Source organism: Filicampus tigris, chromosome 2 (assembly GCF_054856515.1).
Source record: "Filicampus tigris isolate MCC_2025a chromosome 2, RoL_Ftig_1.0, whole genome shotgun sequence".
In the NCBI taxonomy this organism is placed as follows: Eukaryota; Metazoa; Chordata; class Actinopteri; order Syngnathiformes; family Syngnathidae; genus Filicampus; species Filicampus tigris.
In genome coordinates, this window is record NC_141218.1 from 16,655,790 (window position 1) to 16,681,167 (window position 25,378).

The window sequence follows — 25,378 nt, forward strand, 5'->3', positions numbered from 1 at the left end:
TGAAACCCTAGCTGGAAATCCTTACCCCAGTTTGAAACCCTGACCCTAGTTTGAAACCCTAACCCTAGTTTGAAACCCCAACCCTAGTTTGAAACCCTAGTTTGAAACCCTAACCCTAGTTAGAAATCCTAACCCTAGTTTGAAACCCTAGTTGCAAACCCTAACCCTAGTTTGAAACCCTAACCCTAGTATGAAACCCTAGTTTGAAATCCTAAGCATAGTTTGAAACCCTAAGCATAGTTTGAAACCCTATCTGGAAACTCTAATGCTAGCTCTGGAAACCCTAACCCTAGTTTGAAACCCTAACCCTAGTTTGAAACCCTAACTGTAGTTTGAAACCTTAACCCTAGTTTGAAACCCGAACCTTAGTTTTAAACCCGAACCCTAGTTTGAAATTTTAACCCTAGTTTGAAACCCGAACCCTTGTTTGAAACCCTAGCTGGAAAGCCTAACCCTAGTTTGAAACCCTAGTTTGAAACCCTAACTGTAGTTTGAAACCCTAGCTGGAAACCCTAACCCTAATTTGAAACCCCAACCTTAAATTGGAACCCTAGCTGGAAGCCCTGACGCTAGCCGTAGGGTTTCCAGCTAGGGTTTGCAACTAGGGTTAGGGTTTCAAACTAGGGTTAAGGTTTCAAACTAGGGTTAGGGTTTCCAGCTAGGTTTTCAAATTAGGGTTAGGGTTTCAAATTAGGTTTAGGGTTTCCAGCTAGCGTTAGGGTTTCCAGCTAGGGTTCCAAACTAGGGTTAGGGTTTCCGGCTAGGGTTTTAAACGAGGGTTAGGGTTTCAAAGTAGGGTTTGAAACTAGAGTTAGGGTTTCAAACTAGGGTTAATGTTTCAAATTAGGGTTAGGGTTTCAAATTAGGGTTAGGGTTTCCAGCTACGGTTCCAAACTAGGGTTAGGGTTTCAAATTAGGGTTAGGGTTTCCAGATAGGGTTTCAAACTAGGGTTAGGGTTTCAAACTAGGGTTAGGGTTTCCAGCTAGGGTTTCAAACTAGTGTTAGGGTTTCAAACTAGGGTTAGGGTTTAAATCAGGGTTAGGGTTTCAAACTAGGGTTAGGGTTTCAAACTAGGGTTTCAAACTAGGGTTAGGGTTTCAAACTAGGGTTAGGGTTTCCAGCTAGGGTTTCAAATTAGGGTTGGGGTTTCCAGCTAGGGTTTCAAACAAGGGTTAGGGTTTCAAACTAGGGTTAGGGTTTCCAGCTAGGGTTTCAAACTAGGGTCAGGGTTTCCAGCTAGAGTTTCAAACTAGGGTCAGGGTTTCCAACTTGGGTTTCAAACTTGGGTTAGGTTTTCCAACTGTGGTTAGGGTTTCAAACTAGGGTTAGGGTTTCCAGCCCGGGTTTCAAACTAAGGTTAAGGTTTCAAATTAGGGTTAGGGTTTCTAGCTAGGGTTTCAAACTAGGGTTAGGGCTTCCGGCCAGGGTTTAAAACTAGGGTTAGGGTTTCCAGCTAGGGTTTAAAACTATGGTTAGTGTTTCCAGCTAGGGTTTCAAATTAGGGTTAGGGTTTCCATCTAGATTATCAAACTAGGGTCAGGGTTTAAAACTAGGGTTAGGGTTTCCAGCTAGCGTTAGGGTTTCCAGCTAGGGTTTCAAACTAGGGTTAGGGTTTCGAGCTAGGGTTTCAAGTTAGGGTTAGGGTTTCCAACTAGGGTTAGGGTTTCCAGATAGGGTTTCAAACTGGGGTTAGGGTTTCAAACTAGGTTTAGGGTTTTAATCTGAAAATGACATCACAACTGCTCACAACGACCAATCACGGCTCAGATTCTGAAAAAAGGTCAGCCGTGATTGGTCATTGTGAGAAGTTGTAATGTCATTTTGAGTCGACAGAAGACAAAATGGCCGCCCCCGGAGATGGCTAAAAACGAGTGCGTTTTGCTGCTTAATTTATATTCCACAAACGCAAAATTATTTACAATGCCGTGTTTCAACTAGTGGGCCTGCTGGGAACATACTCTTGAAAAAAATATGTTTGGGTTGACTTCTGCTTTAAATCACAATTGCAATGTTGAGGGAAATAAAATATTTTGGATTCGATTATTTTTCAAAATCATTCACCCCTATTTATAGGTAATAAAAAATACCATCCACCAATAGGAAGAATAGTTGTTGTATAATTCACCTTTTCGCCACAGCTCCCTTGTGCCTGTGTTCAAGTCTCTCCAACTCCTCAGAGGCTAAAACCATGCCGCTATCCGTCTGGTTATCCTGTTGAGATAATGTCACAATAATCCTCTGATCCTCTGACCTCAGAAAAAGCAGAGCAGTCACGCCCTAAAATTAACTTTCTTTCTCATTTGTATGATATAGAAGACACTCTTGAACATGTCTATGTGTGCTTTGATTGAAAATTGCAAACGAAAATTTATATTTTTGGATATATTTGTAAACAAGTGTTGGACAAGGCCAAAATGCAATACTGCACATCATCCTGTAAATTACTGCAATTTAAAAGTCATTTTCTATACAGTATGATATTCCAATAATACTAAGGCAGCACAGTGATTTATTGGTTAGTCCGTCTGCCTTACAGATGGGTTCCAATCCCTCCTCAGGCCTTTCTGTGCAGCGTCTTATACAACTCAAAATCAATATGCGATGCTGTGGAGCAATAGCTCTTTAAAAAGTGAATAACTTTGAAGGTGAACCCAGGCCATACACTATATATATTTCACAAAATGCTAATAATAGTACGACAGTTCTTACCTGAGTGCTCTTCTGAGGGTGAATCTCTAAAGGTAGCTCTTCAAACGTCTTCACTCTCGGCTGGCACCTCTTAGAGGCTCCCACAAGTACGCAGCCGGCAAAGGGCACAAAGTTATAATACCTGCTTGAAAGACAAGTGAAAGGTCAGCACATCAAATACGTGACGGAGCGTGACAATGAGACTTCCTTGAATTCAGACTCAAATAAAACCTCAGCTGACCTATTCCGCTCATAGAACACGTCAGGAACAGCTAAATGATCTCAATTCTGTCCCCAAAGGGTTTATAAGTTTAATGACCATACTCCCAACAGTTAGGTCATTCCATTAGGAAAAAAAAAGAAAAGAATCAAGAAATAGAAGCTTTTTTAATGGCAAGAAAACTCAAAAGAAGCTGACCCTTTTAACAAAATGGTGTCAAACTCATTTTTGTTACAGTTTATGATTTTCATAATAAGAGGGCCCGATGACTGACGGAAAAAAATACAGTAAGTGTACGTGTCATATTCCATATACTGCACAGTCACCCCTGCATTTGATTATTACAGCATACTGTATTTATTGTTAACAACTCATTTCATTTTATATTAAAGGTCATGTAAAATTGCAGCTACTAAATACTGAATGAAACAACATTATCCAATGAATATTAAGAAAGGTGTCAGTCTATCAGCCACGCCCACCTCTGTCGGTTCGCCACCTCCCCATATTTAAGGTTTTGTTGATGATACACACATTGGCAGATTGTTTACAGTCACCCACACAAGACGCTACAACACTACCCCGTGAACCCTCTCCGCTTTAGCACGTTTGTTTGCCTTTCCCCGTGGCTGCTGGGAATTGTGCTACAAAGACAACCAAGTGGGAGTTCTCCATGCTGCTGTCTGTGAAGTGTGGATTACGACACCAATGAAGTGTGACCATCCCTGACTGGATTACGCAACTACATGACTCTGGTCCAAGACAAATTTCCAATCTTTAAAGTTTCACCATCTCAACTGTTAAGTTAAAAGTTCCGTATGCAGGCTTCGAAGTGACCTGTTGCAATTGATATTAAATTTGTAAAGTAGGTCTATGGAGCAGTTATTATTTATCACTAAAACCTCTTGCTGCACCTGATAAGCAGCTATCTAAGATATTATTAGTGCGTGAAATATCATGTAAAACCAAGCAAGGAATGGGCTTGCATCAGTACCTGGTCGGCAGCGCGTTGCCTGCTAGCCTCAATTCCTCTTCAGATGGAGGCCGTGATGACGCTTGAGAAAAGCCATCATCTTCAGAGCTCTGCGAGTGATTCAGAGGGATGTAGTCCTTCCCATCCTGGCGGCAAAAGTGATACGATCAACAACGGGGAGCACTCTCGCTGCAGTTATTTTTTCACAAGTCTATCTCACGGGCAGACTGTTGTCCTGCAGCAGGTCTCCCAGGGTTTGCACCAGGGCGGGGAAGGGGGGCCTCTCTTTGGGCTCTCCGTGCCAGCATGCCAACATGATACCATATCTACCAGCAGAGGGCAGGAAAGTCATACAAAGAATGCTCAACACCCAACTTTTCATCCATCCATTCCCTGTACTGCTTATCGGCAAATGATATACAAATTCTCTCTTTGGGACTGTAAGTAGATGATATCATTTCAATGGAAAGTTTTAGCAGTCAGAATTTTTCCTTAGTATGTGGTGTACAACTAATCCTACTACTTTGATGATAGCTAAAGCAGAGAGGTAAATACACTGCTTTTACCTCTTGTCGGATCAAATTCTTGACCCAACATGCTGGGTCAAATCCTCAACTCAATGTGTGAGGTATAAATAACCCAGCATTGGCTCAGTCCCTTTTGGACTCAGTGCCAGGTTAACTATTTCACCCAATTCGGGTTGCTCTGACCCAGCAGTTTTAAAACTGCATCTATCTTCTGCATCCTCCTCTCTAGCAACAACCACCCTTGGGTCTTTTATTGTGTACAATAAAAGTATTTCATTAATACAACACATAGTACAGGACTCTTGATAATCCACATTCTTAATGAAGCAGATTAAAAAGGAAGTCAACCCAAACATATTTTTTTCAAGAGTATGTTCTATGCAGGCCCACTAGTTGAAATAAGGCATTCTGATAAATATTGAGTTTGTGGAATAGGACTTAATCCACCTGTTTTGAGCCATCTCTGGAGGCCGGCATTTTGTCTGTCGACTGAAAATGACATCACAGTTGCTCAGGGCTCAGGTAACGACCAATCGCAGCTCACTTGTTTTCTGAAGCTGAGCCATGATTGGTCGTTATCTGAGCCATGAGTGTTTGTGATGTCATTTTCAGTCAACAGAAGTGACAAAATGGCCGCCCCCTGAGATTGCTAAAAAGGGGTGGATTTTGCTGCTTAACTCATATTCCACAAACGCAATATTAATCAGAAGGCTGTTTCAACTAGTGGGCCTGCATATAACACATTCTTGAAAAAAATATGTTTGGGTTGACTTCCTCCCTAAGGAACGGAGCTTGCGGTCCGCGGCCATACTTTTCTAACCATTGATATGGATCTTACATTTCAGGGGAGGCTGTTTCTGGCGATCTCATTCTGACGCCGTCTTTTAATCGTTTGCAAAACTCCTCATCAATTTGCACTCCGGGATATGGAGAGGCACCTGGAAGAACGAGCGAGATAGAACAAAGAAACTGGTGCATGAAAAATTAAGCATGACGATTTAATCTGCTTCTAGAAATGCAACAAAATTCCCAATTGCGCTGTGCAGACACAGAGATTTACACTTCAATGGCGACCCCCCACAACCGGAAAAGACTGTGTTTGAACTTCAGTTCCTTTTCAAATAAGCGTCTTGATAAAAAGTTTTTGTACCAAGTGAAAAGATTTCCCAGAGGAGTACTCCAAAGGACCAAACGTCACTCTGGCTGGTGTAAACTTTGTCAAAGATACTCTCTGGAGCCATCCACTTTAGAGGCAGTCGGGCCTATGAGGATAAATATTACAGCTGAGGCATAAAGCAAAAATTGCATCTCCGCAAAAGTGAATTGTAATGTTGTTGACTTTGAAGTCATAACGCAGATATGTCTGTCGTACGTTGCCTTTCCTGACGTAGTCGGGGTCTTTGTATATGTCTCGGGCCAAGCCGAAGTCACAGATCTTCACCGCGTTGTTTTCTGACAGCAGAATGTTGCGGGCCGCCAGGTCTCTGTGGATACACTGTAGACATACACACACAAGACCACACATGCATCAAAATGTTGCAGTTTCACGTGTGTGTGTGTCCAACATTGTTTCCGACATGGAATTTAATCATCTGTTAGTTTTACTTTGTTGGAGTGCACACTGCTATGTGGGACTGGACTTTGTCTGCCAGCCCCCGCAGCTGCTTTGCCGAGCATATTAAAAAGTCACTGCGACCTACAATCTGCTGACAAAGTTCAGTGTCATGCTATTGTTTGATATGCAAAATGCCTCAGTTAGATGTCTTCAGTCTGAGCAATTAGAATAAGATACATGTGACACTATGAAGCCAGACTTTCACCAGAAATGTCTGAAGTGGTTCAAAGAAGCAGTGGAATGTCTTTTTAATGATCTGCCCTCTTCTCACATTAAGACAAAATCAATTGGGAAAAAAAACAACCAGTATCAAAAGTACATATCGGTGGTGCTCAGGTTGTCGAAACTTGGTTCATTAAACAAAGTTGATGATGATTGTATTTCCTCTTTAGCACATTGTTTCTCATCATTGATGTGAAGCTCAAGGCACGGGGGGCAGAAAGTCACTTTATGTGGCCACCTGCCTGCTAGGGCTGAACAATTCAGTGAATTGCGGCTTTATATATATACACACACACACACACACACACACATCTCCTCGTGCCTGCATGGGTTTTCTGCGGGTACTCCGAAGCACCCTTCTGATAAGAGAGACTGTCATTTGCCACAATGTGATTGAACATTTATTCCCTCTTGTTCAATCCAACAATCGAGGAGGATTACGCTCCACTGAGTGAATGTTATGAGCTCACCGGGACAAATAACTTGATCTGTCATTTATGTCTTATACAGTATATGACTGTCCGGCATCAGGAGTATACAGTATTGTTTTATGTAAGGTATATTTAACTGAAATTCTAAAAATCACACTTCAAAATCATTCTTTTTTTCCCCTCAATTTTGACAATGCAATTTACCCCCTCAAAGCTTTTTAGAAGGGCTTTCGACACAGCATGAGACTCGGCATTGTTTTACCGTGTTATTGTGTTTACTGTTTTGATGTTATTAATTTTTTGATTTAACTCGCTTTGTTTTTTTATGTCTACGTTTTACTTTATGTACAGCCCTGTGTATGCAACTGTGGTTGTTGTTTTTTTTTAAATGATCTATAAATAAAGTTGAGTTATTGTCAAGTGTGCCGTGGGAAATTATCTAATATGTGCGCGTGTGCGGTCTAGCGCCTGGCAGCGTAATCATGTCTTTACTACATTGTAGTACTCTTCCATACCAGCAGGTAGCAGCAGCAGCAGGTAGCTAATTGTTAGAGACAAACGAATTAGTGGTGCATGTTTATCCAAACAGGCCCATGTTTCACACTGAGTAAGTATCAATATGAAACATTATAAAATACCTTTGTCTTTGTGTTTATTTAATTCATATTCAAGACATTATAATATAATGTCATTCTTCAATGTGAAAAAATGCTTATATAAACAATATAACACTTATAGTGTTAAAATAAAATATGTTTTGTTTACGATTTCAGCTGATGGTGTGCCGCGGGATTTTTTAAGTTAAATAAATGTGCCTTGACTCAAAAAAGTTTGAAAAACACTGCACTAATGCATGAGTGTTTGAAGAGACAACTGATTAATATGACCACATAGGTTTGGGCTTCGGGCTCATTCTTAAAATAGAAATATACTGCTTTTGACTTGAAACGGCATTCACCGGCTCAAAAGAACAACAATTTGCGTATGCTGGCTGTCGTTCTTTAACTTGGTAATGATCTGAGCCACAATCTACTTTCTGCGAATGCAACCTCGAGAGACAAATCACTGCTGCTCACAGACTAATTGCTACAGTGCTGATAATGAACCTTTCTAGATGCCAGGAACTCCATCCCACGGGCCACTTGGAAACTGTAGCAAATTAGATCTTCTATCGTCAAAGGCGTTTTCCACAAATCCTCCACTGTGGGGAGAGAGACCAGGAGAAAGAAAGATGAAAAGCCACGCGTTAACGTCCACGCAATCCGCTGTTGTTTTTTTTTGCAAATAGGACTCACCTTTCTCCACGGCAGGTGTCTGACTGGTCGTGTTGGATGATGGTGTCTGAAGGCCGACGAGTGGTGAGGAGGACGGCGAGGGGGGATGGTGGCGAGTTCTTTGGTCCGTTTGACCGGCTTCAATCATCCGTCTAACTTGGCTCTGAGTTTTGGGAGAGCGATCCTAAATGGAGAAATGAGCCAAAGCATTATTTCACCAGCTGGAATCACGCCTCAGTGCCTCTTTGTAATTGACGGGGCTCGATACCCTATAGGGGAGGAAAAATTCTCTCTTTGCTCGCAGGAAGTTGGACAGATTCCCATACTTGCAGTATTCCACAATCACCATCAGCGGACCTGTTCAAACATACGCAAAAGTGACCGACTTGTCTTTTGAAAATACAGTGCAAATGTTATTCTTGCTTTGCTAATCACTAAAAAATACATGGAACACCCAATTTGACATCATCAAGATTAGCCCAAGAACTTTGCTGTGCTCCCTTGTTATGGTTATATAATATCCTTGACAGACTTGTTTGTGCTTTAAGCATAAATGGCACTGGAGAGAAAAAACAGTAAAACACCCAACCAAAAAAGGAAGTTTTGCTGTGAGCTAACCAAGGGACAACGAACAGTAAAGGGTTCCCACGAGGACAAAAGCATCTGTTCCAACAACGGGAAACAGCACAGGGCTCATTTGGCGCATTCATGCACTTCAAACTGACCATTTGGTTTGGTGCAGGCTCCTAACAGGTTCACAACATTCAGATGGTTGCCGATGTGAATGAGGATCTTCAGCTCAGACATTAAAGCCTTGTGCTCACTGGCCGTGGCTCCGTCTGAAAGTACAGAAAGGGAAGGTAAACATCCCCTGATCTGAAATCAAATGCGGGTCTTGAGAAGAAAAGTCTGCTCAATCCGGCTCTAACGTGTTACGTGTTTGACCCATTGGGTCCACCATACTTCGTGCAGGTGGACGTGTTTAACAAGCAGCGCATGTCACATACACACTCAAGACAAACGGTCCTGGTGTTCTGTTGAAATGAAGTTCCATTATAGTTTACTCATGCTCATCAAGCAAAGCTATAATCATTTCACTTGTTCAACTAGTATCTTAGGCTTAATTATCCCTCTGGGAAAAAAAAGCAATTCCCTTAAAAAAAAAAAAAAAAAAAAGCAATCACAGTTGGGGCATCTTCTGAATAGAACAAACTGACTCATACCATTAGGGAACATTGTTTCCTATACATGAAACAAAAGTATAATAAGATTGACTTTTCCTAATAAACTGGACTACTGTTTTCTTTTGTAAGGCTCCTGGCTGAGTGAAATTTTGTAGTTGTTGATTTTTGTTGTTGTTGTTGTTGTTCTTTACCTTCTTTAGTGTTGCCCTGTCGAAGCTGTTTGCATATTTTTGTTACTTTACTTTTTTTTCTTACAATTTCATTTTCATATGAAATTCATATATATATATTTATCCTCTTCCACACCAAACTAAACTCTTTGCTGAGAACTGGTTTTGGTTTAGAAAATTTAGGGCTGGCCTCGCCCAACCTAGGTGAAGTGCTATGCCCCGATACTTTTATCCATGCGAAAACGGAGAATACAATCATACATATGAAGATGACTCTGACCTTTCAGCATCTTGACAGCCACAGTGTCCGGACATGTGCTTTTGCTGATTCCGTAGATTGATGCCTCAATTACTTTGCCGAAGGCACCGTGACCTAAAACCTTTCCTGTGTCGAGGGACACCAAACGGACACAATATTTAGATCCACTGAAATTTACTGGGGCAATCTCAGCATCATGAAAACAGTTTAGCAATGGAGGAGTTACAAAATGGAAATACATTTGGCAGACAAGCCAGAAAAATTACAACCTCAATTGCAGCACTTGGAAAACAGAACGCTCCAATGAGTTGTAGCCACGGAGCAGATGCTTTTTTCCTCGGGGTGTTTTTAAAGAGCCGTGCAGGGAGCGAGTGCAATATTAAACATTAGCACTTTTCTTGGCAGCCTACGATCTAAACTGAGCCATTAAGAATTCACGGAAATGGAAAACAAATTTGGTTTCATCCATACAGTATATTCTCGCCTTTGTTTTCCCTCGCGCGTCGTTGCCACCTGTTAACGCCATCATCCCAGCATGCATCTGTGCTCATCCCCCCTTGCGGGTCACTCACCCAGTCGGAGTCGGTCCCGAGGGATTTCCCACTGGGAGGAGTCATAGGGAAGATATTCACTCTGTTCATCCAAGGGGACCTCCAAAGGGTCCATGATGATTGACAGATAGCCTGTCTTAATATCCGCCGGGTTAATCTGAGCAAAAGAGATGATGCATTTGCAGTGAGTTGGAAATGAAAAATGAAAAGAGAGTAATACTGGTGTGACCGAGTATTCCCACTGACGACGCCATCCTGCTGCAGAGCAGCTGTGAGGTGATGTCATTTGTGACAGAGCGAGCAAAAAGTAAATAAAAGGCAATTTGGGAGTCATCATGCTCGTCCTTGTTATGAGGGTTAATAGCAACAAATGGTGTAATTGGACTCCAAGGAGACATTGGAAGGTTTCGAAGCAAACGGCAGCGGTCAAAGAGGAGGTTGATTTAGAGGTGAGTCAGAGGTTAAAGAAGGTCCGCCTCATCCCGTCCCACAATCACAGACACACAGCAGGGGCGCCTGACCCGTTTCACACTGCAGACTATGAGGATGAGCAAGGCCCAGAAGAACGCCGCAATCGCTCCGGTTCCGATGAGTATTATGATCTCCACGTTGGCCTTATCACTGGAACCTAAGCAGAAAGAGATTAAAGGCATTTTAGGACGGGAGCGTTTAAAACTTGTAGGGCAGGGATAGGCAACTGGCGGCCCACGGCCGAGCTCTGAGTGATGATCCAAACCAACACCCCGACCAAAAAACGTTTTTTTTTTTTGTTTTTTTTTAAAAAGGCACATTGAGTTGAGAATTTGAACAGCATATTGGGTCAAGATTTTGATTCAACAAGGGGTATTAACTACCCACACCGATGAGCTGAAGCTAAAAACAATTGGGTTACCATGGTTTCAGTACAGCAGTGGTTAGAAATAATTCAGATTTTACTACCAACATTTTCTAAGAAGAAGCAACTTTTCCCCTGTCAGAGGTCACAACAGCAAGTCACTTGCATAATATGTTAGGCACAGTCTTTAGACTGGATGCCCTTCCTGACGCAACACACCTATTTTCCGTGGGTGGGTGGTCCGGCCCGACCGTGATTTTAACCCCGAACACTTGGTTCAAGATCAGCGGTGTTCCCCACTGAGACCATCCAACCTCCACCGGCATCTTCTAATAATGTCACATTGAATTCACTTCAACTTCGGTACATAACTGTCCAAAACGGTGACCATCTTTGCCACGCCCAAATCCAATCGTCAACCCAATCTGCTGGGTCATAATAATGAACCTAACCTTGGGCAAAAGTAACCCAATCTGCTCAAAATACGCAGCTACCCAATGAGTGGGTTAGGAAAACAACCGAGCATTTTTTACACACGACTATGAAGGGATTAAATGTTGATTAATCATACATTCCTGTATGCCAAATGGATGGAGGAAGTGCGTACATACTGTCAGCATTCTGGTTTGAGGCTCAAAATGAGTTGCACATTCAGTTGTGTGTGCTGACCAAAGGAGCGCTTGTACGCACATGTACACGATATGGACGTCAGTCAGTGATTTGTAATAGAATCTCCTGGTTCGATGTGCATGTGTTTACGGGCAGCAGCCAGCCTTGGGATCGTCAGAGGTAATGCCTACAAAGCCGCCTGCGTCACTCTTCATTAAACAGAGCAATTCAGATGTCTTTCTTGGTTGCGTCACCTTTGCGTCAGTGGAATGCCAGTGTCAAATTATTTAAAAGGGTTACAAGTTTCGACTGTCCCAGCAGGTTTAACATATTTGGTGTTGTGTAAACTGTTGGCCTATGCGTGCCGCTGTACTGAAATAATTGTTTGTACCGAGGAGAAGCATGCACAGAATCTTGGGATATGGGTGGTTATGAAGTATGTATCCTCCACAGAAGAGGAACAACATTTTGTATCCGTGGGCTGTATTTGAGCTTTTTTATGCTATACAATTCAAGACTAATGGCCTTCAAATGCCCAAGGACGAAGAAGAAACATTCTTATATACAATACAAATGAATGTACATGAAGTGAGTGGACTTGCATCCAAAGCAGTAAGAGTCCAGGGTCACTATAAGCATCAAATGTTATTAAAGTTAAAGTAGAGACTGTTTTAATTAAATTGCCCATCTGTGCTGTAGAGCATTTTAGATTCATCCTGAAATTTCAAACAAAACTCAAATCATATAATATCCCTAACTTTTTCGTCGTAGTATAAATGAACTCATTCACTGCTATTGACATATTTATTTCTCTTTCCACAGTCCAGCCATTCAATCCCAGGAATTTATTTATATTTTTGTTCAATTTTTTTTCAAACATAGGGTAAAAGAGGGTCTGAACATGTCTGGTGGTGAATGAGTTAAAAGTCCGGGTGATAAATATCTTGCGATGACAGCTGTCTGAACCTAGAACACATTTACTGTACTTCTATTTCCAGTATTTCTACTTGGGGAAATTTTGAAATGAATGGGACATCACCAGAAGGGACTGTGTTCAACCTTCGGGTTCTAGTCAAGTGTACGAAATTATGACATTACACAACATTAACTGTAGAGGGATTTACTTGAATACAGTCAACTGATAATCTGCATTCTTCTAACATCCAGACGGAAAATCTTGAAGGTGTAGCATTGCAATGAGCAAATCATCAAGATGATCACTTACCCGTGAAGCCCTCTACTGCAAACCTATTGAATTATTCATCTCGGCCATACAATTACTCCAGTGGTCAGTGACTTTGATTTTGTTGCAGAGGTGTAAACAAGCCTCCAGCGGTGAGGTGTGAGAGGCGACTGATTAAAATTCCGACCTGTGCATATGTGGTGCGTCAGCAGTGAGGAAGCTTCTCTATTGTGGTTGTGTACTTGTGTGTCTCACCAATGACACGGATGGCTGCTGTTGAGTGCACACAGCCCCGCTGGTTGCACGCGGTGCAGGTGTAAAGTCCGGCATCCTCCTCCCGAACTCGCTGGATGCTGAGAGTACGGTTTGAGTCCTGTAGCTGTATCCCTGCAAAGTGTCATGTCATCAGAACTTTTTCATCGGGGTAACACGACGACTCATAATGAACCGTGATGAATCTTAACGAGAAATCAACATCCGCTACCTTCGCATACACTCGCAAATGTTTGGACCTCAGTGGGATGTGGGCTGTATCATCCACAGTCGGGGTTTCGGGAAATAAATGGTAAATGGTCTTTCACTTGTATAGCGCTTTTCCACCTATTAAGGCACGCAAAGCGCTTCACATTGAGTTCACATTCACCTACTGATGGCGCAGCATCGCGAGCAACTGGGGGTTCAGTATCTTGCTCAAGGACACTTCGACATGGTCACAAGGGCCAGGTATCGAACCCACAACCTCTGGGTTGGGAAACGACCACTCTACCGCTGAGCCACACATATACACAACCTTGGCCAACACACTCATAATAAAAGCAGGAACAAATGTAAGTAAAAAGCAACATTTTGACGGGTTTCATTTATTTGATAATTCTTTTTTCTTTGCTGATTGTTTATCGACTTTTATCTCATCCACTGATTCGCTAGCTAACAGCCAATTAGCGTGATCAATTGTCATTACATACAGGTGATCGACGGCTCATTTGTTCAAATGATATCTAAGAAGCACAAGGATACAACAATCTTAAAGCAACACTGTGTCATGTCAGTTTTTGTTGATTATGGCGGCGCCGTGTGGACAAAAGAAGTAGTGTTTTGACAAAAGTCAACCACATTTCCAGCACGTAGTGTCGTGAAATCCTGCAAGTTGGACTGAATTACATTTCTATTTCCTGTGGCTATGTGAAAGATGAATAGCGATGAGGTAATGACTCTAATTTTGTTTGGACAATACTTTTGTTTTTTTTGTTTGTCTTGGGGCTTCTGCCATGACACCAGTAGTAGCGTGTAGACGTTCGAGTTCCTCATAGCAAAAGGAGGAAGTGAGTATGCCGTCAAGCACTCTGAACATTTGTATTTTTTTTCGTGTGCCAGGGTTGCTCCCATCCTCCTCAAAGTTGCTTAGTGCCAGTAAAAATGATACAGACGCCCCCAGGGCATGACAAAAGTCCCATTCAACTCCTTGTAAATCAATGTTTCATCAAAAGAGTTGTGAAAAAAATGTATTACGGTTGATTTCCTGCCCAGTGCTGCCTTAATTCTTCACAGTTGTAAATGTTCCTTTTGTCTTAAATTTGCACCTGCTTGCATTATTAGTGGGATAAGTGTGCTTTATTTCATGAAATATTAACTGTGGATGGAATGATAAACAATGACTTAAGGTGTGAAAGTAATAATCTTTAGTGCTCACTCTAAGCAACAAATATGTCACTATTATGGCAGGATTTTCATATTCTGTGTGCAGTTTGATAGTATCAACACTTATTCAGGCTGTCTGCAGCCACCATTGGCCACCACGTTAGCCCCACCCACATATAAATGGTGAGCATGACGTACAACGATGCATTTGTGTGCTTGAACAATTCCCCAAACTCACACATTATTTGCTCAATCATAGCCATTCTTTCCATGGTGCCCCTACTTCCATCTATATTCATTACTGTCACATCCTTTACGCAGCCCTTCTGAGGAACTTGTCACTCACCTTCCGTGTCTCCTAGGAGAGACAGGCTGAGAAATCTAATGAGTCATCAGCATCAGCTACATAGGATTTATGAGTTTCTGTGCATATGCATTCATGCACAGGACACATCTGTGCAAATGTTGTTTGTTTGAAATTATTATTCAGCTGTACTGTGTGAATGCATGAAAGGGTGGTGGGTGGACTGGATTACCAAAAAAAAAAAAAAAAAAACAGCTGCCAGTTGTTTGTCCTTGAGTAAAAACGAACAATGCTGTATTACTTTTAGGTCTAAGTGGAAATCTTGATCTGAGCAATGTCCCAAAATATGCAAACTTGGAGTGTGTGGGTGTATGGAAGTGTGTACAGCTTGCTAGGTGGGTGTTGAGCTGCTGTGTAAAAATATGCATTACCTACAGTTGTCATCCATTAGGTTTGTTGATCGCTGATAGCTGTTTATCCCTCTCCAATCAGGTGTTGCAGATTTGCGACAGCTAATCCCCTAATTAATACACATTCGTATTATATGAGCTTTTTTTTTTTTCTCAGAAGTACTACTAAATTATTACTAAAAACTTAATTTGAGCCTGAGAGGGTTAAAACTAGACTGTCTGTCAATCCAAGGTGGAACTGTTTGTGCATCTGAAGAACGTCAACTCCCGGCCTACAACTAATGTCAAAAAGATGGACGGTGCCATTACCGTTCCGGAGCTGGACAGTTCCAATGCCATAATGCCACAAATGGTGAAAGTAAATCCTAGTATAAAATTGAAAGGGTTCTCCTTGCACCATCCGTCTTTAATGTATCACGGAAATTGTTTTTCATTTGACAGCGGAAGCTCAAAATTGAAACACTATTCATTCTGTGACACAGGTTGACTGACAAATTGTTGAAATTCCAGAACATTTTTACACTCATGAAATCACAAATATTTACTATACAGGCATTTTGAAGTCACTTTTTAAAAGACAATGCAAGTACAATGATACATTTATAATTAAACCACATACAATCAAGGCTGTAATAGTTTGGTATTTTTTTCTTTAATTACTTTTATTTCATTTTAACTTTTGTTTGATTGTTAGTAATTCCGTTAGTTTTAATTCAATTAAACGTGTTATTAATTAATTCATGAATTTTCAAAAATGATTTGTTTTAGTTCACTTTTAGTGATAGTTTTAAAGTTTTATATGTACAGGTTATGCAGCCATGAGCTTCCACAGCTTTTTGATTCAGTTTTCCGAAATGAAGGCGAATGCTGACAAAAGGGTCATAAACTCAACAAAGCCAACGAGTGGTGGAAAATCCAGACGTGGTCATGCACCTGACATTTGGTGGAGCGGCTGGTTGTCTTTGAACCACGAGAGGTGCGGCAGAGGTCTTCCCTCCACGTCGCACTCCATGTGCAGGGATTCCGTCACATTCACTGTCTGGTTGGTGAGACTGCGCTTGTAACGAGGTGCCTCCAGGCCTGAAGAAGAAAGCACACGGATGCAAAATTGAGCATTTGTACGATGCCATGAGCGAAACACAGTATTAGTCATGTAAAAACAGGGTAATAGTGCTTAACATATTCCAGGGATGGATGGATGGATTTTTTTTTTTTCACAAACCAAATAAGATTCTTAAAAAGACGCTGATAAAAATGTATTTTTTTCACGAAAAATGGAAGGAAATTGGAAAAAAGTATTGAAAAAAGAGAGGAAAATTAATATGCAAATCCAAGGGGGCCAAACTGGGAATATGCAAGGATCGCCTTTAGTTTTAGATTGTAATTTCACCAATCACCACTAGATGGCACACATGTCTTAGTTGCACTTTCACTGGGTCTTATACTGCCCTGTACTACAACGTGAGTAGGCCTAATTTTTTTTTTTTCCAGATTTGGAATTATATGCAGTACAAACATAATATTGCAATAATATTAACATTTTGAGTGAGTTCATTTTGGGGAAAATTTGTAAAAAATACGTTTTTGCACTTAATGTTGGTTCCTGTTCAGCAGTTTTGTGCCATCATTGAATGGTATTTTTTTTCATACGAGAGAGCCCATTGCACTAGAAAAAACAAAGATTACGGTTATTTTGCTGTGTGCGTCCAACCCTTTGTTGTTGGGTGCAACTTTTATATACAGTATGCCTTGAAAAATGTATTGTCAAAAATAAAATATAAGTGCATGTATTTTGCACATACAGTATGCACATGTTTGCACGTGCACATATTGAAAATAGCATTTTCTCATATATATGGTTGAGAGGTGTGTAGTCCTATGTGCCCCACTGTTGAAAAATTGTAGCCCATTCCATAATTAAAGTTGCCCATCAGTATACAGTGACCCACCACATATTAGCACATTTTTCAGTATAGCAGTCATCTTGTGCTTGAGTGTTATTCAACCAATTTGCTCTAGTAGTGAGAATCTTCATGTGAAAGTAATTGAATAATTTAATACCGTCATTCACGTAACATGAGTTCAGGATGATGAACATGCTAGGAGCATGATGTGGATGGTTCATGATCCTCTCCTTTAAGTGCTTTGCTGCTAATTTCTGGCATCTATACGCAATTACGAAATAATTATTCACACAGGCTTCACTGTACCCTGTCCGCACATGACGACAGAGAGAGCAGAGGTCAAGAAAAATCATTATATTATCATTACGTCTTGCAGGCACCCGAGCGAGGTTATAGTATGCAAAAGAGGCGTACAATTTGTTGTTCAGGCCTGAGGCACCTTAGCTCGACTTTCGGTGCTACTTCCTTCATTATGGACTTGTGTGGGCTGCTCGATGCATCAGTGTGCATTTGGAAGCCATGTCCATTGAATGTTGAGTGCTTTCAGGGCACATTTCATGATTATCTGGCTGTTTCGCGTTTGGAGATATGACGCATGGATGGTTGAGTCTGCCGGCTCCATCTCTTTTGTCCCTCACCTTTGACAGACATATATCTGAACAGACAATGCCTCTCGCCGCTCCGTCTGCTCTGAGCCTCACACACATAGTGACCCTCGTCCTGCAGCTGTATGGCGGGTAGGGCGAAATCCAGGACCCAGCTGTTGGACGCTTCCTGGAAGGTGAGCTGTCCGTCAAGGGCGTCAGCGTAGAGGCGCACGCTTCTGCAGTCCAGCTCCTGGGGCTTGCCCTGCAGGGCGTGGGGGTCCAGGCGGTACCACTGCAGCTGCTCGTAGGTGTAATTGTCGGCACTGCAGGACAAAGACACCTTGTCTTGCTCCAGGGGATTCTCTGATGGATACACAACTACGCTGAACCCCTCAGGGATGGCTGTTGCGAAAAAAAAACAAAAAAACAAGGGACATTCAGGGAAAATTGACATTTTCTTGCTATGAAAATCAATGGGACCACAGTCCTATTTATTGGATGATACGGTTTATACTTGTACAACTCGATTGAATTTTGTTTACAATCTTTTTGAGAGGGGAAGTTCAAATAAACAACGGAGATGAAGTCTCCACGTTGCACAAGTGTGCACACCCTCCTATAACCAGGATGTGGCTTTGTTCGGAATTAACCAAAACATCCACATTCACACTCATGCTAAATGGGAGTCAGCACAGACCCGCCACCACTTTAAGTGCCTCTGATTAAACACCCTCCCCCCCAAAAATGTTGTTCTAGTGGGCTGTTCCTGACATTGTTTTCACTTTGCAGCCGAGGCCTGAAGGTTTTGTGCTAACACTTATTGGCATTTGGAACTGTTCATATTTCCCTCCACTTTGACTAATGCATCTGGTCCAGCATCACCATGCTTCACTGTAAGAATATATTTGTCCTTCGACGATGAGCAGTGTTGTGACTGAGCCAAACATACTGTAGCTTTTCAAAACATGGCCAAAATGTTCAATCGTGTTTCATTCGATCGTAACAAAATTCCCTGAGGAAAAATGTGTTTCTGACCGATAAAACCAAGGTTGAACTTTACAACCTTTGCCTTCACTGGTTGGTGTCGTTGGTGATTAAAAATGCCAAAGATGGTCTTAGCACAGTGCAGCGCAGTTCGACACGACTACCACAACACACATAATGGTATCAATCAAACGTGAGCATTATGATATTTGTAAAGGCTGATTTTTGTAAAGGAAGTTTTTTTTTTCCCTCCTCTTTTTTTTTTTTTTTTTTTTTTTTTTTTTTTTACACCAGGTCTTTTCCAATTACAGGAAAGATGCTTCTGCAACAGTGTCCTACTCAATAATACATCTGTGTTCTTTGGCTGAAAAGGATTTTTCCGTTGAATTTTTTAAACCTGCCATCCAAAGCTCTAAGCACAAACAAATGTGGTGTTCCTTCAAGTGTCATGGGGTGCAGAAATTAGAAATGCTGACAATTCACAGGTACGAGCAACACCAAAGCAGACAGCATCCATCAGTTGCCCCGGTGGGGAATTTGAAGGCAGGAAAGGGTAGCTTGACGGCCTACTCACTGGTTACGTAGAAGTAAATGAGTCGTTCATCTTTGCCGACTTTATTCTCCGCAGAGCACTTGTACAGGAGAGACAAACTGGCGTTGCGAATCTGCAGCCGGCTGACTGTCTGCGGGTGAGAGAAGGTGGAGGAGAGATGACGTTGGCTGTCAAGTACTTTTCTGAGCGGACACATAGTTGATTGTGTTTTGACAGGTTAAAACAAAGCAAACTTCACTCAGCGATGACTGAACACAGCGCGACTCTTTGTGTGCGTGTGTGTCCATACAGTACTATGTCAGTTTCATTTTGTTTCCCTGCAGCGGTTTCCTCTTCTGTGCACGAGTGAGGACGTGCACGTGTGTGTGTTTACATGTAAACCTTGCAGGAAGCCTGCAGAGGAAGACCGTTCTAAATATTTCTACTGTGGAAATGGGTTTTGATTGACAAATTTTGTTATGGAGCTCAGAAATTCAGGACGCTTCAACAAAAACATCCCAGTTCACGGATCAGACTACTTATGTAAATCATGGTCTATCTCACATCATCACATTTTGCACTGTAAAAAGCATGACAAGTCAATAATTAAACAGCCTTGTTTAACCTTTTGTCGACCGTCCACGAGTTCAACAGATGTTTCAATAGCCTCTAATTCATTCACAGCCCCTTCCAAGCAAATGTCCTGCCAGTCCTGACAGTCTGGGATCGTGACAACGTGGCCCTTCCTGTCTGGTCGGACCCTGGAGAGAAACACATTGATGACATCTCCCCTCATTGACATTCATAAAGGAGACAGTGGGGGTGAATGAGAACCACATCAAACCAGACATCCTGATGTGATATGAGATTTTTTTTTTTTCTTCCACTTCGCATGCTGGTTTGCTTCATATCTAAATATCGCCATTACTTTCCACTCTGCCCCCATGGAAAAACGTTGCTATCAGTTATGGAAATTCAATGCACGGATAGCATATTAAAGGCCCTGCGGCGGCTGTTTGTGATTTGTTTCTTAATATAATATTGAAGATAAGTGTTAAAAATATGCAAAGACTGAGTGCAATTTAGTCCTGAATTGTTGAGATATGTTGTTAAACTTCACCTTCTTAGTTGTCTGGATTTTGGGGGGCAGAGCTAAAAACTAGTCTAATGACGCTTGTAGGCTGTATTGAGCGCTGTCATTTCATCAGTGGCTATCACACACACACTCATGTACACGCATGCGCACACACACCCATAAATAAATACATATATACAGGTGCAGTATAATAGATTTGAATATTTACACTTTCTATATTTATAATCGTAATCATCATCATAATTATTATTATACTACTCCAGTTGGTTGATTCAAAAGCCAAACTCATGCATTATTACGTTACAGAGTCATTAAACACATAGGAAAGTACATTCCCCGAGGCCAATTGCCACCTAATTTTGATCTTTAAAACAATCATTTAGACTTTTTTTTTAATGTATAATTGTAATCCCTTCTTAGCAAATTATTTTGATGATAAGGAAAGGGCACACGGGCTGGTCTCTAGTTGGCTGCTAGCAAAGAATGAAGGATGTGATGTGATTGTTTTTTTTTTGTGCTCGGCCATCGAAGGATTTGATCGACATGCCGGTCACGTACTTTTCCCTGGAAGGCAGCCGATCGGTTTCTGGTCAATCGTTTCACCACTAATAACCATCACAATATCATGATATATCTCAGTCTATGTGTAGTGAATCTATATGTACAAATAGTGAATTTAAAGGTGGCTGTTTAGCTAATGCTAAGAAATTGAGCATGTCTTTGTCTCTGTTTAGGGTGAACTCCCACGGTGGTTAGATAGTTTGACCACAGTTATCTTATAAAGGATAAAAGCTCAGCGGCATTTCAAAAAAATGTACATAATATGAAGACATACCTGTTTTCAAAGCGTGATTATAAATCACGCAATTGATTATAAATTAACTGACTAGTAGCTGAATAGAAGCTACAGGCTATGTGGCCAAAGAAGGGTATGTTTCACCTTGTTTCACTGTTACTATAAATAAAAAAAAAATTTTTAAAAAAGGAAGTAAAATTGTTTAGCCTAAGAGAAGGTCAACAAAAACACATTATACCTCAAGGTCCATGAAATTCAGGGAAAATGTTTAAGCTTAATAGGTGACCTATAATGACGCACTGGCCCACAAAAAAGGTGAAGATATCTGGGATTGCCCCTGAAGCTTGTTTGAAATGAAAATGCAGCCTTCGTGGAATACGGTGAACGGACGTTAATATTCGAAAAATATAGCAAGCGTAACACCTGGGGTTAAAGGAATATGAAAAAGCTCAACAATTTGCTATGCATGGCTGTGCAAAGGAACTATTCGATCATGTCAAGGGATTGAGTGCAGATGGAGAATGGGAGAAAAAGCCCAAGGCGGGGAAATATATGCTTGGTAATAAACGTGTGTATGTGTGAAAAGTTGGGCTGTGCGTGATTTATAGCAGCCAAATGTGAGTGCACATACTCGGGAGGTTGCCATTCTAGTACATTACCATAGGTGTGGTGGTGCTGTTAGAAAGCATGAAGGCTGTCGCATTGTGGAGAATGTTATAGAGCAGAAAAACATCCAGGAGACTGACTGCAGCTTTTGTCTTTATCTCTCCTCCTCCTCCACTAGTTGTGCAACCACCTTCATCCTCTCCTCTTCACTCACCCTCACACTTTCATGCACTGCATCCCACTCTATTTTATTTATTTATTTATTTTTATATTTTTTTGGGTGGGTCTGATCAAAACTGCTGCTCCCTCACCAATTACAGAGAGTAAAAGCTGCCAAAGTGAGGGTAATGTTTTCTCTTACACTCTGCTGCGGGTACTGTTGAGGACACACGGGCCCCACTTCCTCCACTGCCAGCTGACGGTGGGAGCTGGGAGACCATAGGCGGTGCACGTTAGTGTCTGGCCGCTGCCGCTGGGGTAAGGACTGGATGGTTCTGCCACTTCTTTCTCATTTATCTGTGGGGCAACTGCGGTAGAGGAGAAGGGTGGGGGTCAGATAACAGCAATATTTATGGTAGCTGATTTTTTGCCTTTCAGCTGGGCTGTTACAGTGCAAACCACAGTGGTGGGAAGCAAGGTTACTATAGTTAACGTAAACCGACCAAATGGCTAAAACTAAAATCGACAAAGAAAATGTCAATGACTAAATAAAATAAACACAAAAAGGTTTTAAATCAGCACTGGACAAGAATTTGACCTTAAAAAAAACAAATTCACAACTCTTTTGATGAAACATTGACTTACAAGTAGTTAAATGGGACTTTTGTCATGCCCTGGGGTATCGTTTTTACTGGCACTAAGCAACTTTGAGGAGGATGAGAGCAACCCTGGCACACCAAAAAAATACAAATGTCCTGAATTGCTTTACAGCATACTCACTTCCTCTATTCGCTATAAGGAACTCGAACGTCTACATGCTATTACTAGTGTCATGGCAGAAGCCCCAAAACAAACAAAAAAACAGAAATATTGCTTGAACAAAATTAGAGTCATTACCTTATCGCTATTCATCTTTCACATAGCCACTGGAAATAGAAATGTAATTCGGTCAGACTTGCAGGCCAGTGAGCGCTCAGGATTTCATGACACTATGCGCCGGCGCGCATGGGAAATGTGGTTGACTTTTGTCAAAACACTACTGCTTTTGTCCACATGGTGCCGCCATAATCAACAAAAACTGACATATGACACAGTGTTGCTTTAAAATAAATGAAAATGAACTGAAATTACCAAAGCTGGGCATAGTTGGAAGTGAATTTTTTTCCGTCTATGTAATCATCTATCGTTTATTTTTGCGGTGAAGCTTCCATGCCTAACTTCCACTAACCCTTAGCGAAAGTTAGGTTGAAGTTGGTCGACGGAAACGCTAACGGAAACCCCTTAAAAATGATAGGCGGACCGGCCTATAGGCGATTACTATTTGGTCAAAAAGGCGCATAAGATGGACGGCGAAAACTAGAGTAGCCAGTCTGCTCATTGAGTCCCTCGGCATCAGCCGTGGCCATAGCAGCTAATGTACAAATGTGCTTGTGCGTTTATTGTGTTACAGTTTGTTCACGGTCAAGTGATTGAAAGTACACTGGCTACTCTGTCTATTCTTGACCACCTGTAGAGATGTTGCAATACGTTTTAACTAGCGGTGCTAAGCTATATTGCGTTAGCTAACACGGGCTCGTAAATGTGCTATTCTGTAAGTGAACTGTGAGGCAGATGTGCTAACCACTTTTTGACTATGCTGCACCGACATTTTTATTGGTTCCAATATTAAATAGCCACCTCCCTAAATTTTATTTTAGGGGGCCATTTACGCAGGATCACTTTTAACCATAAAATTGGAGCTTTTTCACAGAGATCCTGCTCGATTAAGAGTCGTAACAGTCTGTGTGTCTCTTATACCCAGCGAAGCAATTTATTGCCAATACTGAGTGAATGTCAGCAGCAATGTCTGGTCTGCTGTATGAAACACCCGACCAGCGACAATTGCTTTCATCATAAAAGGATGGGAGAGCTGAGTGGTAAACTTCACACCCCACTGCACAAAGTGAAATTACTCTCACGGCTCTGCAACTAAACTTGAAAGGCAGAAAATTGCGGGGTCAACTTTGCCCTCCAATTTATGTTTGTGTGTCATTTTTCCAAAGCAACAACATGGGGGGAAAAAAATAATGATTTTTTTGCCTTGGCCGGTACCACACCAGCCATTACAGTAATTGTCATGGAAATTGTTTGGATGCATTTTGCTGTGACCCTTTTGACAACAAAACAACATATTCTCCTTGTGAAGTTTTTTAATTATGCACAGGGGATATTCTTGGACAATGAAATATACCAACAACCATCCATTCATTCCATTTTCTACACCACTTATCCAGGATTACCGGAAAGCTGGAGTCAGTCCCAGCTGGTAACTAAGTCAAGTGGAACCTCTAAAATTGAATGGCCATGAAGTCAAACAGTTCCGAATTAGATGAGTCACACAATACAGTAGTTTGACACATTTGTGGATTTTACCTTTGTCATTCAGAATTAAAATAAAGACTGACCTTGACTCAAAAAGTGATAATAAAAGCTCAACAGAACTGAACTGTACTTCGGCAGTGATTCTTTTGTGTACCACAAGAGGGAGCATGCGTATTATGCTTTCAAAATCATTTACTTAATTTTTTATATCAGTATTCCGATTCCGCACTCTGAGTGACTATATATATATATATATATATATATATATATATATATACTTTCACCAATTCAATGGAGATGTGCTGTGTGTATTTGGTAGAAGAAAATCCCATTTGGGAAATATTGCTTTAGCAGAGAAACTATTTATATTCATTTATCTTTTTTTGAAGGGGAAGTCAACCGCCAAAAATGATTTGCAATGATATGTTTTCTGCGCCTTCATTAGTCTAAACATGGCATTCTGATTAATATAGCATTTGTGGAATATGATGAGTCAAGCAGCAAAATCCATCCGTTTTTAGCCATCTCAGGGGGCGGCCATTTTGTCGCTTGTATCGACTGAAAATTATATCACGGTTGCTTAGGGCTCAGAAAACAACCAATCATGGCTCAGCTTCAGAAAACAAGTGAGCCATGGTTGGTCGTAACATGAGCAACTGTGATGTCATTTTCAGTCGGCATCAAATGACAAAATGGCCGCCCCCTGAGATGGACAAAAATGCGTTGATTTTACTGTTCACATTTTTATATATTCACAAATGCAATATTAATCAGAATGCCATTATTTTGACGAGTAGGCCTACATTGAAAATATTGTTGTAAAGAAAATTTTTGATTTGACTTACTCTTTCAGTCCAAATTTTAATTGAGATTTCAGTCTTCCAAAACAAAATTGGAAAGAAATCGACCCAACAAATGGGAATATTGCCTGTTTCTCTAGTCACTTGACATTTAGTCAAATATTTAGGAATAAAACACAATTTCTCCACAAATCGAAATAATACATATAACCTCTGCTTTGACAGATAACCACATAGCCATCATATATCTCTATATGGGAAGCAGTTACCATTGACGACAAGTGTGATGTTGAGTCTCCTCTCCAGGCCTGCCGCACTGTTCTTGAGCACCACCGTGTAGAGACCAGCATCCCCGGGACCAACATCCTTGATCTCCAAGGCGTGGTTAAGGTGAATTCTCATACGCTTCATCTTGAACTCGGGTCGCTCGTTAATCAGCTTTCCGTCTCTGTACCTTTG

The 25,378-nt window shown here is 41.3% G+C and overlaps 1 protein-coding gene across 5 annotated transcripts in view; it reads right to left on the reverse strand.

The window, feature by feature from the left end:
- The window catches only part of flt4 (fms related receptor tyrosine kinase 4), a 96,295-nt gene that overhangs the window by 24,392 nt on the left and 46,525 nt on the right, over positions 1-25,378 (reverse strand). For 4 of the 5 annotated variants that reach the window (XM_086018521.1, XM_086018509.1, XM_086018516.1 and 1 more), the window contains 21 exons: positions 25,189-25,373; positions 21,961-22,126; positions 19,727-19,862; positions 19,144-19,252; positions 17,637-17,987; positions 16,028-16,174; positions 12,998-13,129; positions 10,637-10,743; positions 10,137-10,272; positions 9,586-9,690; positions 8,677-8,790; positions 8,220-8,308; positions 7,973-8,135; positions 7,784-7,878; positions 5,782-5,904; positions 5,560-5,671; positions 5,248-5,347; positions 4,103-4,208; positions 3,904-4,028; positions 2,711-2,834; positions 2,127-2,212 (listed from right to left, as the gene is read on the reverse strand). In XM_086018521.1, the coding sequence (XP_085874647.1) occupies positions 2,127-2,212; positions 2,711-2,834; positions 3,904-4,028; positions 4,103-4,208; positions 5,248-5,347; positions 5,560-5,671; positions 5,782-5,904; positions 7,784-7,878; positions 7,973-8,135; positions 8,220-8,308; positions 8,677-8,790; positions 9,586-9,690; positions 10,137-10,272; positions 10,637-10,743; positions 12,998-13,129; positions 16,028-16,174; positions 17,637-17,987; positions 19,144-19,252; positions 19,727-19,862; positions 21,961-22,126; positions 25,189-25,373 (2,811 nt within the window). The remainder of the gene's footprint in view (positions 1-2,126; positions 2,213-2,710; positions 2,835-3,903; positions 4,029-4,102; positions 4,209-5,247; positions 5,348-5,559; positions 5,672-5,781; positions 5,905-7,783; positions 7,879-7,972; positions 8,136-8,219; positions 8,309-8,676; positions 8,791-9,585; positions 9,691-10,136; positions 10,273-10,636; positions 10,744-12,997; positions 13,130-16,027; positions 16,175-17,636; positions 17,988-19,143; positions 19,253-19,726; positions 19,863-21,960; positions 22,127-25,188; positions 25,374-25,378) is intronic. The other variant, XM_086018501.1, reaches the window with a different exon arrangement.